The sequence below is a fragment of the Haliotis cracherodii genome, unplaced genomic scaffold (genome assembly GCF_022045235.1).
Source record: "Haliotis cracherodii isolate W230 unplaced genomic scaffold, xgHalCrac1.p SCAF_33, whole genome shotgun sequence".
In the NCBI taxonomy this organism is placed as follows: domain Eukaryota; kingdom Metazoa; phylum Mollusca; class Gastropoda; order Lepetellida; family Haliotidae; genus Haliotis; species Haliotis cracherodii.
Window position 1 is genome coordinate 2,956,511 of NW_027266290.1, and position 13,980 is coordinate 2,970,490.

General features: G+C 36.6%; 1 protein-coding gene across 1 annotated transcript in view; it reads right to left on the minus strand.

The window, feature by feature from the left end:
* LOC139477362 (T-box transcription factor TBX1-like) overlaps window positions 1-7,597 on the minus strand; it is a 42,237-nt gene extending 34,640 nt beyond the window's left edge. The window contains exon 1 of the mRNA XM_071259917.1: window positions 7,348-7,597. Coding sequence (XP_071116018.1) covers window positions 7,348-7,537 — 190 coding nt within the window. The 5' untranslated portion in view covers window positions 7,538-7,597. The remainder of the gene's footprint in view (window positions 1-7,347) is intronic.
* Between the last annotated feature and the right edge of the window lie 6,383 nt (window positions 7,598-13,980).

Below are 13,980 nucleotides of genomic sequence, written 5' to 3' on the forward strand. Positions count from 1 at the left end.
TATACAACACTGAATATTTCATAACTTATTCGTACATATGATTAGCCTTCAGCATAGAATGATGAACATCAATATCTGGAGTGAAGAAGGCTTTTAACTTCTTAAATATCAATTTTGAAGAACGATGACCAGATATACACTAACTAACACAGCAAAACTTAAAAACAATCAAAATGTGTAAGACTCTTTTACCAGTATAAACGATTCTTTGTGACTTTAATCTCACCACAGAAATTGATTTTGCATATGGATGATAAGCTTTCGTTCTTTAAGAACTCGCCATGTAAACACCCTTTCATTGAGATGACAATTAGTTTCGAACCGGCCATCATTTTCCATAGTGAACACGCAATCAGTCCCATATGAAGCGTATGATCAGAGTATTCGACTGTATACTGTATCAAACAAGGATTATGTCGAACCTGATACCACACAACGTTATAAGAGGGGAATCTTTGTCTTCAATATTACTGAGAAGGATACCTCTTTCTTTGCGTTTGTGGGTAATTATTTATTTGTCGCTTAACGCCGCACTCAGCAATAGTTAAATAAGGGCAGTCGGTTATTTGCAATATCTGGACTAGACTTAAGGTGTACTATGTAATGCAAGCATACTGCAGCATTGGCTGCTAGGGTCCATACAGGTAATTGTGAGGTGAGGTGAGGTGAGGTGAGGTGAGGTGAGGTGAGGTGAGGTGAGGTGAGGTGAGGTGAGGTGAAATAGGTTAAACGTCGCGTTCTAGATTATTGCACTCATATAGCGACGTGCATGCACGTGTGTGTGTGGTTGCTTGTACTAGACCGGACTGATGCCGATTCTATAGTGCTACCCCACGGAGATGCCATGGCGTAGTTTAACATAAATACCCTTCTAAGACACAGTATACTGAATCTGAGTCGACTAGTTCTTGTTTTAGCCCATTCAATGCCGATCGCCAAGTGGTAAAAACAAGTAGTATCTTTACACGTCTTTTGGTATGACGCGATAGGGGATCGGGGACGGACGCTCAACCACAAGACCACAGAGGCATCTTTGGAATTATTGAGGCAACTTGGGTTGTATATTCCCCGGGGAGCTGAGAAAGAGAATCGAGTTTGTTCATCCATTGACCGGGGTAATACTGGAGTTTACGCTTTGAGCATGCCCAAACGGATAGACGATAACCATATCCATTATTTATTATTAAGGACCGTCTCCGTGGTCTAGTGGTAGAGCATCCGTACGGAGAGCGGAAGGTCCGGGGTTCGATCCCCGACCGCGTCATACCAAAAGACGTTCAAAGATAGTACTTGTTACCCTGTCTGGCGCTCGGCGTGAGGGGCTAAAACAAGGACTGGTCGGCTCGGAATCAGTATACTGTGTCTGAGTGGGGTATTCATGTTAAACTGCGGCATGGTATCTCAGTGAGCTAGCACTATAAATTGGCATCAGTCTGGACTTGTACATGCAGCCACACACACACACACGTGAATGCACGTCGCTATACAAGTGCAATAATCTTGGACGCGACGATAAACCCCATTTAACCTTACCAATTATTATTAATATTTATTTGCAAATGCAGATGAACCGAAATGTTAACAATGAAGGGCGGTCGGGTAGCCTAGTGGTTAAAGCGTTCGCTCGTCACGACGAAGACCCGGGTTCGATTCCCGACATGGGTACAATGTGTGAAGCCCGTTTCTGGTGTCCCTCGCCGTGATATTGCTTGAATATTGCCTAATCACAACTCACTCACTTAACAATGACAAGATATCAGTTGGCATTAATGTGCTTGATGTTGTGCAGATCGGACCGAAACACATTCTTTTTGCTGAATTAGCGTAATTTTCTAATTACGAGGACATGCATTATCCAACAATAAACAAACCATTCCCAAATATCCTTCCTTTCACGTTTAGTCAGATGTGAAGCATAAATAAGCCTGACACTGCACAATGTGGCGTTGAAAGATCCACATTAAAATTAATACGTTGTGTCACGGGGAATATTTACTTAACATTGACATCACCGTCAGTGTAGGCCGATTTAGGTTGCCATTACCCGCTCCGGGCCAATTTGTTTCATAAATGTGCTCGGTAAGTGTTCGTTCTCTTAGCGTTTACAGGAAAACACTCTATATATAACATATGTACGGGTTGGAACTGAACCTGTGTTGTCTTTGTCGGTTACTTTAGTCAACTATTTAACGTTATAAATATTACTAAAACATATACTAAAGAACACACATTTTTTTCATCTTACGATAGTCATCTGTTATACCATGACAAATTAACATTAACTCCATCTATACCGTGGAAAACAATACAGAAATATGAACATCGATATAATGTTTCTGAAAATTTGAATTAGTCATCATTTGTCCGCTGTAATACACCATAACCCTTATGCGTCTATGCATCCTTTTGACCTCTGATTGTGTATTTCAAAGGCCTGTGTAAATGTCCATAGCATGTTATTGTTTCTCCTCTCTCTACCCCCTTTCTCTCCTCGTTTTCTCCCATCCCGCCTTCCCCCCCCCCCCCCCCGACTTTCTTGTATCATGTTTACAAATCGTAGAATATGTTGGTACATCCATTGGACATCAAGCAGAACACTGCATTACACTCGTATTGATAAAAAACCATTTTCTTTAAATTCTAGTCCAACGGTTTTAGTAATTTAATATGTTAGTTTAGTGGAGATTCGATAATGTAATATGTACATAGTATCCCATTCTCCTCTCCGCGAGTACCCTTTAAGTATTCAGTTCTTCATTAAATACCTCCACCATTAAACAAAGAACTACAGGAACTATATCACCTTGAGATATACATAATTGGTTATCAGTTAATGAACTAACCGAAACTTCAATCTCAACGAACACCTTTTCCCGTACCAAGTCTCAAGGAAACAATAGCGTTCAATCAAAATGTGACGGCATCCCCATTTTCTAGACCAAGCATGTTAAACCCCAGCATCAGTAGCTTGAAGTCTATCGTCACTCGTTAAAACATGGCCTGTTAATCGCTATCTGCATCGTCTTTGTTCAATCTGTTCTCGCTTTAAAGTGATAAGCCTGAAAAAGTATATTCTTATCTAAGCAGGTCAAAGCCAGAAGACTCTAAGTGTGTATGCCTATTCTGAATGGCCTCAGTGCTTGTCCTAGACAAGTTGTGTACGGAACTGTTTTTGTGTCTGCATTATTTTATCCTTTGGCGAATGAAACATACAGTCATTTATCATAAAGGTTATTTGTGATATCATTTACATGACATATCATGAATAGAAGAACTATTGAATTTTTAAACTTAGTCAGTGTGCAAAATTATTTATTCACATAAGAAATTTTGCATTCATTCCAATTTTAAGAGGGTAAAAGTACATGTAATAAGGCGATTCATATCATCTCACACCATCAAATATATTTTAGGTTACAATGTAGTGTATTTCAGTTATTATCATGTACTGTGATTTATACATGATATTACTGCAACTTACCATGCCTCTTGACTTCTCTGTAAGAAATTGTCATCTATTCACTACTTGACACGCTTTAGCGTGAAAATGATTTTTTTTCCAATTTCGTATTTTATCTGATACTCTTGTTATATATACCAAATAAATGTCTAGATTGTCATTTTAGTTAGTTTTTAGTGCTGTATTAAACAAATGATTAGTTTCACCACAAACCGTATAAATGATCTCATTCTACCAGTGTCCCGTTCATTGACAGTGAAAGTTGAAGAACGCTAGATGTCTTCTATAAATGAAACCATACGCGCTCTAAATATATTCTCGCAATAGCAGTTCCCGTTCATGGACAGTGAAAAGTAAGAATAAGATGTATCTGGAATCATTCTAAACATCCATGCTCTCATTCTCCAAAATAAATAAAATTTCATGGAATAATTGATATTTTGACAAAAAAAGAAACGTTTTACTTCCGTAAAGTATAAAATAACCATGCTGTTTCAATTTACAGCAGATCTGAATCCACGTATTCCTGAGAAGCAAATGTATGTTTGTGAACATAAATATCCGCGTATCAGGGATACTGTCACCCCCACTTACTGTCACTGTCCGAACTGGTGATTATTCCTCAGGCCTGGGGAACACAGTGCAAGACAAACGTACTGACTGATTAGAGCGTTGTACTTAACACCTCCACGTGAAAGTATTGATAGAATCTTCTCAAATAAAAGCGACTTTCCATATTTATCTCTGCCAAAAGCAGAATCGATTGTACGATTCCGACGATATCATGAATATGTGTTTAAGAAATGTCGGTTGTTCTCACCAAGATCATACAGATTAAGTTTGTGTTTAATGTAAGCTTTTCTAATACGAACGAAGAAGCTACGCGTCTTAATTCACGTCGAATATAGCCTTGATAAGTGATACAATGGTTATTAATTTCTCAGTTGCGGATATTTGTGTCTCATAACTTTTAATGATGAATAATTCAGAATGAAGTAAATATACAACGGAGAATAACCAGTCTCCATTATCTATGAAACAGAATCCATAGGGATAAAAAGCAAAATACCGGAGAAATATATTTGAATAGATCACTGAAAATCAGTGTTGACACCAGGCGGATAAGCACACACATGAACAAATACTTCGAACATTTGTGATCTGCACTAAAGTAATTATATTACATCCATTATGTAGCCTTGGCACCACTTGCTATTCCTTGATCGGTATATTATACAATGTTGATGTATAATATCGTAAATATACCTGGCAACAGGCGCTACTTATTGTCCTATCTTTAAAAAAACAATCGTATTTGTAATTGAAAATTGTTGGCGCCAAATTATACCAAAAAAATACAAGAATGTTAAGAAGAATTTGGCACTGGTTCATCACAATTCTCGGTTACTTTTTCTTATTTACAGTTTTAACGTCGCTATAAATGTTAAGTTCACCTGGATTTCCTAATTTGATGGTAGATATGTGACATCTTTGACTTTTTCAATAGCAGTTACATCACACTAGTAACAGTTTTACAGCGATTGACATATAATTATGCACACGGTTTGATGTTGGTGAAAACGCTTAAATCCCTCTTGATGTCATGTTAATGTAGCATACATGTCTTGTGACAACATCATATCAGTCCACTGAGGATCTGGCTGGTTAGTATCCCGTATCTATGGCAACATTGTTCTTTACAATCCATAAAACGTATCCTTATAGACATGATTACAACCTAAAATTTTGCTTTATCATCCACACTATGAAATAATTAATTATCATTTATCAATTGTTATAATTTAGGTATTTTTAACAGAATAAGTTAACAATTTACCACGCTGTTTGGGATGGGAGCACTGAGCACGTTTCTACTAACGTCTAAAGCAAACATACAAATATCAGTGACAGAGGCTGTTACAGCAATATTAAGAACAACAGTTTGTAAAAAGACTGACACGTAAACAGGAAATTTCAATGTTAATGCCATCTAAATTTTTTAGGTAAAATCGCAACAAATATGGAAGCATTAAATGAACACTTAACAAATATAGCAGCAGTATTTTATTTTACATGTATATGGTGCTATTATATTTTGATAAATTTACTTATATACCCCGAGGATACACTGCGGGGGATACAATGTAGCTTTCAAGTTCGACTAAAACACTTTTGATAATAAGATGCAGCTACAGACTTGTTTGAGTTGTCAGTGATCCATTCATATTATTTTCACCGTTATTTTGCCTTTTACGTCCAGTGGAATCTGTTTCTACAACACATTATGTCGTAATGTATACGTATAGTAAACTTCATAATAACAATCCTGCGTCCAGCAAAATTCCATTACAATGCATCCGTTTCATATGATCTCATCGATTGTTGTACGTGTGTAAAAAAATCCAATCAATACTCTTCATATCAACAAAAACCAAAAACATATACAGTTATAAGTGTTATAACATACTTGATTGCAGAATCAATATTATAAGGGAGAGTTATTTCTTAAATCAGAAAATGAATTGGGACAACAGCACAAATACAATGGTTCCTTATATTTACAATATATCACAATCATGCTTGTTCACATCAGTTGACGAACTCCTCATTTTTGTCCTTATAAGAAAGTGTCTACAATAATATTAAAAAAGACTGTTTTTAATTACAAAACAATAACATAAATACAAGTGTCGTAATATGCTTCCCCTAACGCCAATATGTCACCATCATCTTCTGAAGTGATCTTCAGTCATGTTCTTTACTTAAAGCGTTAACAATAATATAAAAGAAGATTTTTTAAAATTTAAACACATCTCATTTTAACACATTAAACAAAACCAACATGAATAAAAGTGTCATAATTTGCTCCCCCATAATCACAATATATCACAATTGTCATCTGAAGTGATCTTCAATTATGTCCTTTACTTAAAGCGCCTACACTAATTCAAAAGCAGGTTGTTTTTCCTTGCTAACATGACTAATTCTAAAATATTTTTCGTCTCCAGAAAGCAGCTGCTTTCCCCCGAGGCACATGTCGCGGATTGCCTCACATATATTTCTAAACATTTATGTTCTGTTTCGTTATACGCTCAATTAGAAACATGGCCTTTAACTGAATGGGAACTCCTTCTGCGTGTTGAGGCTTACATGTGATGGTTCGCTGGTTGCAGATAGTTTTTGGCTAACAGGGGAAATGGGGCCATTATTAGGAGTGATAAATGGTTTGCATCTTTTACAGACGAATAAATATGGAAACAGTCAATTGCACATTACATAAAAAGAACAATTTAATGTGAACAGATTGAGCGGCATAGTCATATATGCGACATAAATCTATCTGGACACATATCCCTATGCAAACACCCGGTATCATCACTATTTGATGGGGATTCATGAATACATGCATACGGTATAGTCGGAATTTTACAATGTACTCTAGTTTTAGTAGATATTTTTTATGATTATGGAAATGTTTTTGACGCTATTATTTATAATAGAAAATATAAGAAATGTCATTTCATGTAACATATATTATCACAATGCAACCTATATTATCATCTTAAGAAATTATCTAAATTCACAGTAGGGTACTATTTATAAATAATGAAGATAGTTATTGAAATAAAATATACCGACAAAATTACAGGTAATAATACCGTATATTAGCATCAGCCCTTGGCTGTATATGTAACGATGTAGGTACATATGTTATAGTCTGACAACTTTTGAAATATATAATAATCTACATATTATTTATAAAATCAGTTGAAAAAGAGATGCTAAACCATGTTACAAGTATTTCACATAAACATTAATGTTAAGAGGCACATCCTTCAGCCGATGGTAGAACGGAGATAACACGGTTTGGTCCACACAGTACCCACCTTCCATTGTCTTTACAGTCGGGTATGTTCCTCCCTGGCTCCAATCAAAGTAACAGTCTGTACTCCTCTGAGGGGGGACAAGAGGGGGTATACCCATGAACATTGCTTCCGCACCGGGTCCTGACATGAGCGAAGCGATGGAGAACGCGTTAGCTCTTGGAGACAGAGGGTTCGTCACGTCCATTAGCATGGGGACAAGCAAGGAGAAGACTTCACTCTGCCAGATAAATGTTCCTTGGGTACCGTCTTTGGCTATACCGGCCAATTGAAGCGATAAAGAGGCAATAAAGTTGACAAATGAGAGATTTAAACTCCCTTCTGCTTCCTGGGCTTTCCCATGCTCCACCTGTGTCCTGATTGGCTGGAATGGGATCCTGGCTGACAGTTCTGGGAGGAGCGGAGTTCCAGAGAGGGTTGTGCCAGGGTTGTCTAGTAGCCCCCCTGCTCTCATCACATGGAAGCGATGCCGAGTGATTCTATCCACCACCCTCGGCCTACCGTTGACTGGTGACATAAGATTTTCTCTGATTAAGTCCCCCTCCCCCCTCCACGGGAAAAGAATTACCTATCTACCTCATAGTTTCTCCTTGTCCCCCTGCCGGGTAAGGCATCTTTACAAGTGGATATGGCACGGCTCCTGGGGTCGGGGAATACTTGCCACAGCACAAGGTGCATACCGGTGTCAGGGAGAGATGGTAGACGGATCATCATGAATAATTTAATGCAGAGGAATACTTAGGGTGCAGACAAAGGATGCACGAAATGGAGTTAGGATTTTTGGCAGACTGCAGAGCACATTTGTTATCAAACAATCCCATTCTCATCCCGTTTAGGCTCTGATATTCAGAGGGTTAATTTTTTTATTAAACCTGACACACAACTTCAAAATGGAAACTGCAGTTTTGGTTAGTTTTGTTTGGTCGACATACTACTATCGGGTACTATCGGATACGATAGATTAACATATAGTCTCCGAAATATATAGGTATGTATAAGGTTTTATAAAAAAATAAAAATAAAAGAACCCTGGAGTATAAATGAACCCTCAAGTCTGCCCAGAGCTGCAAAGGGGTTTCGAATACACTGTTAGTGCTCGGGAGCGGATGCAAATGGAATGAAGGTTCCTGGTTTATATGTAGATGATCTAGGGTCTGTAAAGAAAGACTACGATGCTCCTACTGTCCCTCTCGTGACTTGGTATAGTAAACAGAGGGAGGCTACTGATTATTTACTCGTGGGTAGATAAGGAACATGACTTGCATAACTGAGAGCTCTGGAATGGTTAGCAGATCATTAGGCGGGTCAATGGGTCTTTTTAGTATTATCTTGCAAAACATCATTTCTGGAACAGATTCTGTTTGTAGACAGAAAAGATGAGGTTAAAATATCCATTTCCATAACGTTCACACACTCTGATAGAATTACAAACGAACTTAAACATCATACTGACAGATGACATTTTCATTAGCAATTCACACCGTTCATTTGTTTAGCAGAGATAACAAAAGTTGAATTGAATAAATGTGACAATCTGACAATTTGACAGGATATTCCAGACATTTGAGATTGGACGGTGATAATAGTCACGTATTGTCATTTTTGCCTTTAAAATGGCATGTGGCAATGAACGTTTGATTTGTCTTTTCTAACTCGAAATTCCAACTTCATCGCATACTTGTAGACAACATACGTGGTTTCTCACATTTTAACTATTACCTAATATAAACTGCCGGGCAAAAGAAAACATACACTTGAAAATTGGATTTGACTAAAAACAACAAAATTTATCAAAACATTAGATGGCAGAAAATGCCGAAACACTGATAACAGCACAACTATGGTACCCGTATCAAATATACAAATGCTCATAATCATTGTCCCCTCTATTAAGACGCATTTATGTCGGGGTTGACAATAATGATGATCATTGGTTTACATAACCATCGAATAACCATTATTTGTTGTCAGTTTTCGCCACTATCAAACATGGGTGAATACTTTCTTTCGACCGGGAATTTATTTACAGTATATATTCCATCATTCATAGAATGTGTAATTTTTCAGGGTGATAATGTAAATATTCTGTATAACCCGATTCGATAATATTTTTACTTACACCAGTATACTACGATCATGTATCCCCTGCAAAAACGATCAATATAGTAAATTCACCACGGGCAGGAAGAATAAATAATTAGTCAGCATCCCCACCGAGGTTGTTAATTAGAATCATGCAACAGGTATATTCCTCCCCGATCTTCCTCGGGGGGAGCCACCCCGTCCCCTCATCCCCATCCTCATCAATCACCGTCACGGGGTGTCAGTAATGACAGCTAGAGATGACCATATTGCTGCTGCTGATGTTTGTGTATGTCTGTATCCTCGCCAACAGTGTCTACATAGAATTGCTGACATTCCCCATGTGCAAGTGGTGGCTATACATTGGTAGATGTTCCGGGCTAATGAGGGTATCAAGTAACTCATGCCGTCACATCATACACAGAGACCGTTGTCCACTCCGTGGCACTGACACTGATGTTGTCATGAATATACGACACTTGAACTGCGTTAACTGAAAAAGTGTTGTGTTTGTTTGTATCATCTGGATATTAGGTTTACATGTAAATCAATACAATGTAGATTTATGTGTTTTTCTTTGAAAACCAGATGACAAATGATACGTTGTGTTTTGCAGTTTGCTTGGTTTGGGGAATTTATTAAAAGTAATTATTTACAGAATAACGTACTAACTGTAGTGAATTACGGATTATATGTCCGCATTGAATTGCTTTCAACATTATTTCACGGGGGACAGCTGATCCGTCCTTCGAGTTGCGAGTAGGTGTTTCTTTCACTAACATCTAGTCTCTGACATGAACATATTTTACAGATAAAACAGTTATTTAAATATAGTTCATTATAGTCTTCATTTTCAGATACTAAAGTAATCTAGACTTGCAAAATATTATTATTATAGCGTATATTGGATATATTTGTTTCAGGGATAACTGACTAGGTGATTCTTAATAGATAGATATTTTTTTTGCAGTCCATATAGAAACAGGGTTGTGGCAATTCATATACTATGCTATACCAATGATAAAATGTCTGATAAAATGTCGAAAAAATTCGACTTAATCATGAAAAAAACATGTAACGTCATGAACAATGGACGTCGTCATCTTCAAGTGTATGCTTCAATACATCAAGTTGTTGTGTGCCACTTGGCAAAAAGACGAAAACAAAACAACAACAACAAAAAAACATACAAATAATATAAGTCAATCCCTCTGAAAAAACAACTTATAATGCTCAATGAGGCTTAAGACTGCTGAAAAGATATCGCCTAGCTATGGGCTGTAGGACGCCAATGCAGTACGTGTACATTCTTCATAATGAACAAGTATCTGTTGAAAATGCGAGCAATATTCACAAAGAAATTTCAGTATGGCGACAGAGATTTGAAAAAAGAATGCTGTCAGTTATTTTATTTCTTCAATTCGTTTGTTTGTTTCATTTGTCCATATTTAGTTAGATTCTTCAGTATAACATCGACACATTTAAACATACCCCCATGAAGGTCCGGGTTAAAAATTGGTCTTCAGCAACCTATGCTTGTTAGGGAAGGCGACTAGCGGGATCAGATGGTCAGACTCGCTGACTTGGTTGATGGATATCAAGGTATCCCAGATGCGTACATGGTTTCATCACTGGATTGTCTGGTCCAGGTACGATATATATATAGCTTAAATATTGAATATAGTGTGGCGTTAAACGCCAAAAACAAACAAACAAACAAACAAACCAAACAAATCTTATCTTACATCTGTCACGACGTTTCCATGTCACGTAAAATTAGTCAAACGTTTTCTTTTCACATTGGGAATGAATAATTATGATAAATATATTTCTAAATTACTCTGGGTTAGAATCTAAACTTTAAAACAAATCTGTATTACGTTGATAGAAAGTTGATGTGTTTTCATGTGTATATCTGCTCTTCTTTGAACACGATACCACAATTAGTAGGATACTTTCCCAACTGAAATAAAATCTCAAAAATCCTGAGCTGAATTGTGGAGCAAGGTACAAAATAAAACTGAAGCAACCTCAGAAAGGGTGCTTTTATCTTATCAAACACAGTCTTTTAAATTTACCTATGTCAGGGACTTCCATCACCATAAGAACATTATTATTTGTTATAATTAGTTAGATAACCTAAAAGGAGATAATATACATTCATAATCTGTGTATATGTTCGCTCTAATTACTTGATCATATTAATAAACAGGACACAGTAGCATAAAGTTCCCCTTTGTACCCTAAGATCAGCGTCATTCAAGAAATTAGCGAAACGTTCAGATTTTTTTATATGACCATGAATGAATGAGATGTTGTTTATTTAAACACTTGCATGAACTGGACGCATCCCACATAATGTTGAAAGAGCTGATCTTAAAGAGGTTTTCATGAAGTGTTTCTCTAAAATCTGTACATAAGCTAGACTTTGACCCAAGCTGAATTTGTTAGGTAGGAGATATAGTATATACATATGTGGGCATAACATATCTTGGGTTAGAGACTTGCTCATGGTTAAGTTTTCTCGACCTTTTCTCTCATTCTTGCCATAATTATGTATCATTTACATGTATGAAATCCACAACTTGAACGTGTCAGAAATCAACACGAATAGACAGCATTTTGAACTTATCTGAATATTTCCATATTTTAAAGTTTTCAGTACATTTCCAGTGGGTCAATAAGGACCATTTATTATTTACCTTTCCCTTTTCTTTTTGACACAGATGGATACAGGCCATGTATCTCAGAGCCATACACTGAGCAGTGTTTGATTGTGATTCACAAACACATGCTCATGATATAGTCGGAATCGTACAACGGACTCGGATTATTTCAGCAGAAATTGCTTATGACTATCGAAATGGTTTAGTCACTTTTATTATATTAATTATTGCTGTTGTTGTTGATATTTGTATTGTGTGGGCGCTGACCCAATCACCAATAACACATATTGCCAATAGAAAGACACGTTGATATTTCCACGTGTCGGCGTCAAAAATGTTATTTGTTAACGAGTGGTTGGTGTGAGAGGTGGTCACCACAGGGGAGATCCTGTGTATCAATCTTTTATCAATCTATTTCTGGCACGGGTCCTACTGATGGAGACAACAGAACATGGAGGGGAAACACAACAGTACTGCACGCAGCAAGACCGTCACACCTTCACCAACATTTCATCTTCTACACCGACTCTCTTCAAGCCAAAAGCCATATGTTTATATAATGTTATTATTTAGTCTATACTGATATGCCAAGTAATACGAGAATGTATACACTGTGTAACCGTAATAGAATTGAAGAGGGGTATATCATATTCGGCTTGTATGTCCTTTCTATTCTAAGTTTGGAATGAAGTACATATCATTTACATACGTTGTACATAATAATATACATAATATGCAGTCTTTGTTAAAAAGTTTTAATACGCTGATTGAAAGAAACATATTAATGCATGTATATCATGCTCAACTGTACATAAAACAATGCAAAGCATATGGCAGTTTTTTATTCAAAATGATGTACATTGTACTAAGTACGAATATAGAACAAAATAATGTATTTCTTTAATCCTGAAAATGCACACACACGTCTTCGAAAGAAATACTATTATTGTCATTTTTATTATTTCATTGAGTAACATTTATTAATGGTAGAATTTTTAACAACCTTACTGCTATAAAATACGTTTATCCTACAAAATCGTGCTGTTGAGGAAAATGTGATATTGTGTGGCATAAAGACAATGGATGTGATGCTGAAAATGAAAATTAGTACTAAGGACTCTTTTCTCACAGCGGATATTATCAAAGGTTGGAATATGATATTTTCTAAAACGATCATCATTAATATTCAATTCCAAAAGAATTATTCAATTTGAATAACGACCTATATAAAATAGTTCCCATGAGAGCCAAACTTCCAGGACCTGTCTGGGACACCCGATCCCAACTCACCATCCCCAGTTCCTGATATAGCACACGTACACTAGTGTTGAGGAAAATTCGGGGGGAAGGGACCAGTAAACATATAGCTCGCCGCCGGAAAGGCTAAATTTATCAGACTATAATGATATGGTGTTTTTTCGTGACCTATTCTTACAAAACCCCTAAAGATACACGTTTTCTAGGAGTACATGTATGACCATAACAGAGGGAAAATAGGTTTGACGTAAAATAATAGTATGTCAAACAATATTAAATGCCTATTTAACAGTGAAGAGGTCCATTCTCGAGGATAAATAAAATAAAAAGAAAAAACTTTCCATGATCAAAACGCAGAGCATAGTACGATTCTGTTTATATCATAAGCATTCACGATTCATACATTGCCGTAATGACATCTTGTAAGAAATAAAACAAACACTCTTATATGCAAGGTCATTTTGGTGTTATGGTACAACTATCAAATGCACATGTGTATTGCGTTTAGTAAATAAAGGAATTAAAATATAACATTTGCTTATTTTCAGCAGGACACTAATAGTATTTAAGTAATTTACCTTTATTTTGAGGCGTTTCACGGTGATTCTTGAAACATTTCTAAAAGTGTCAA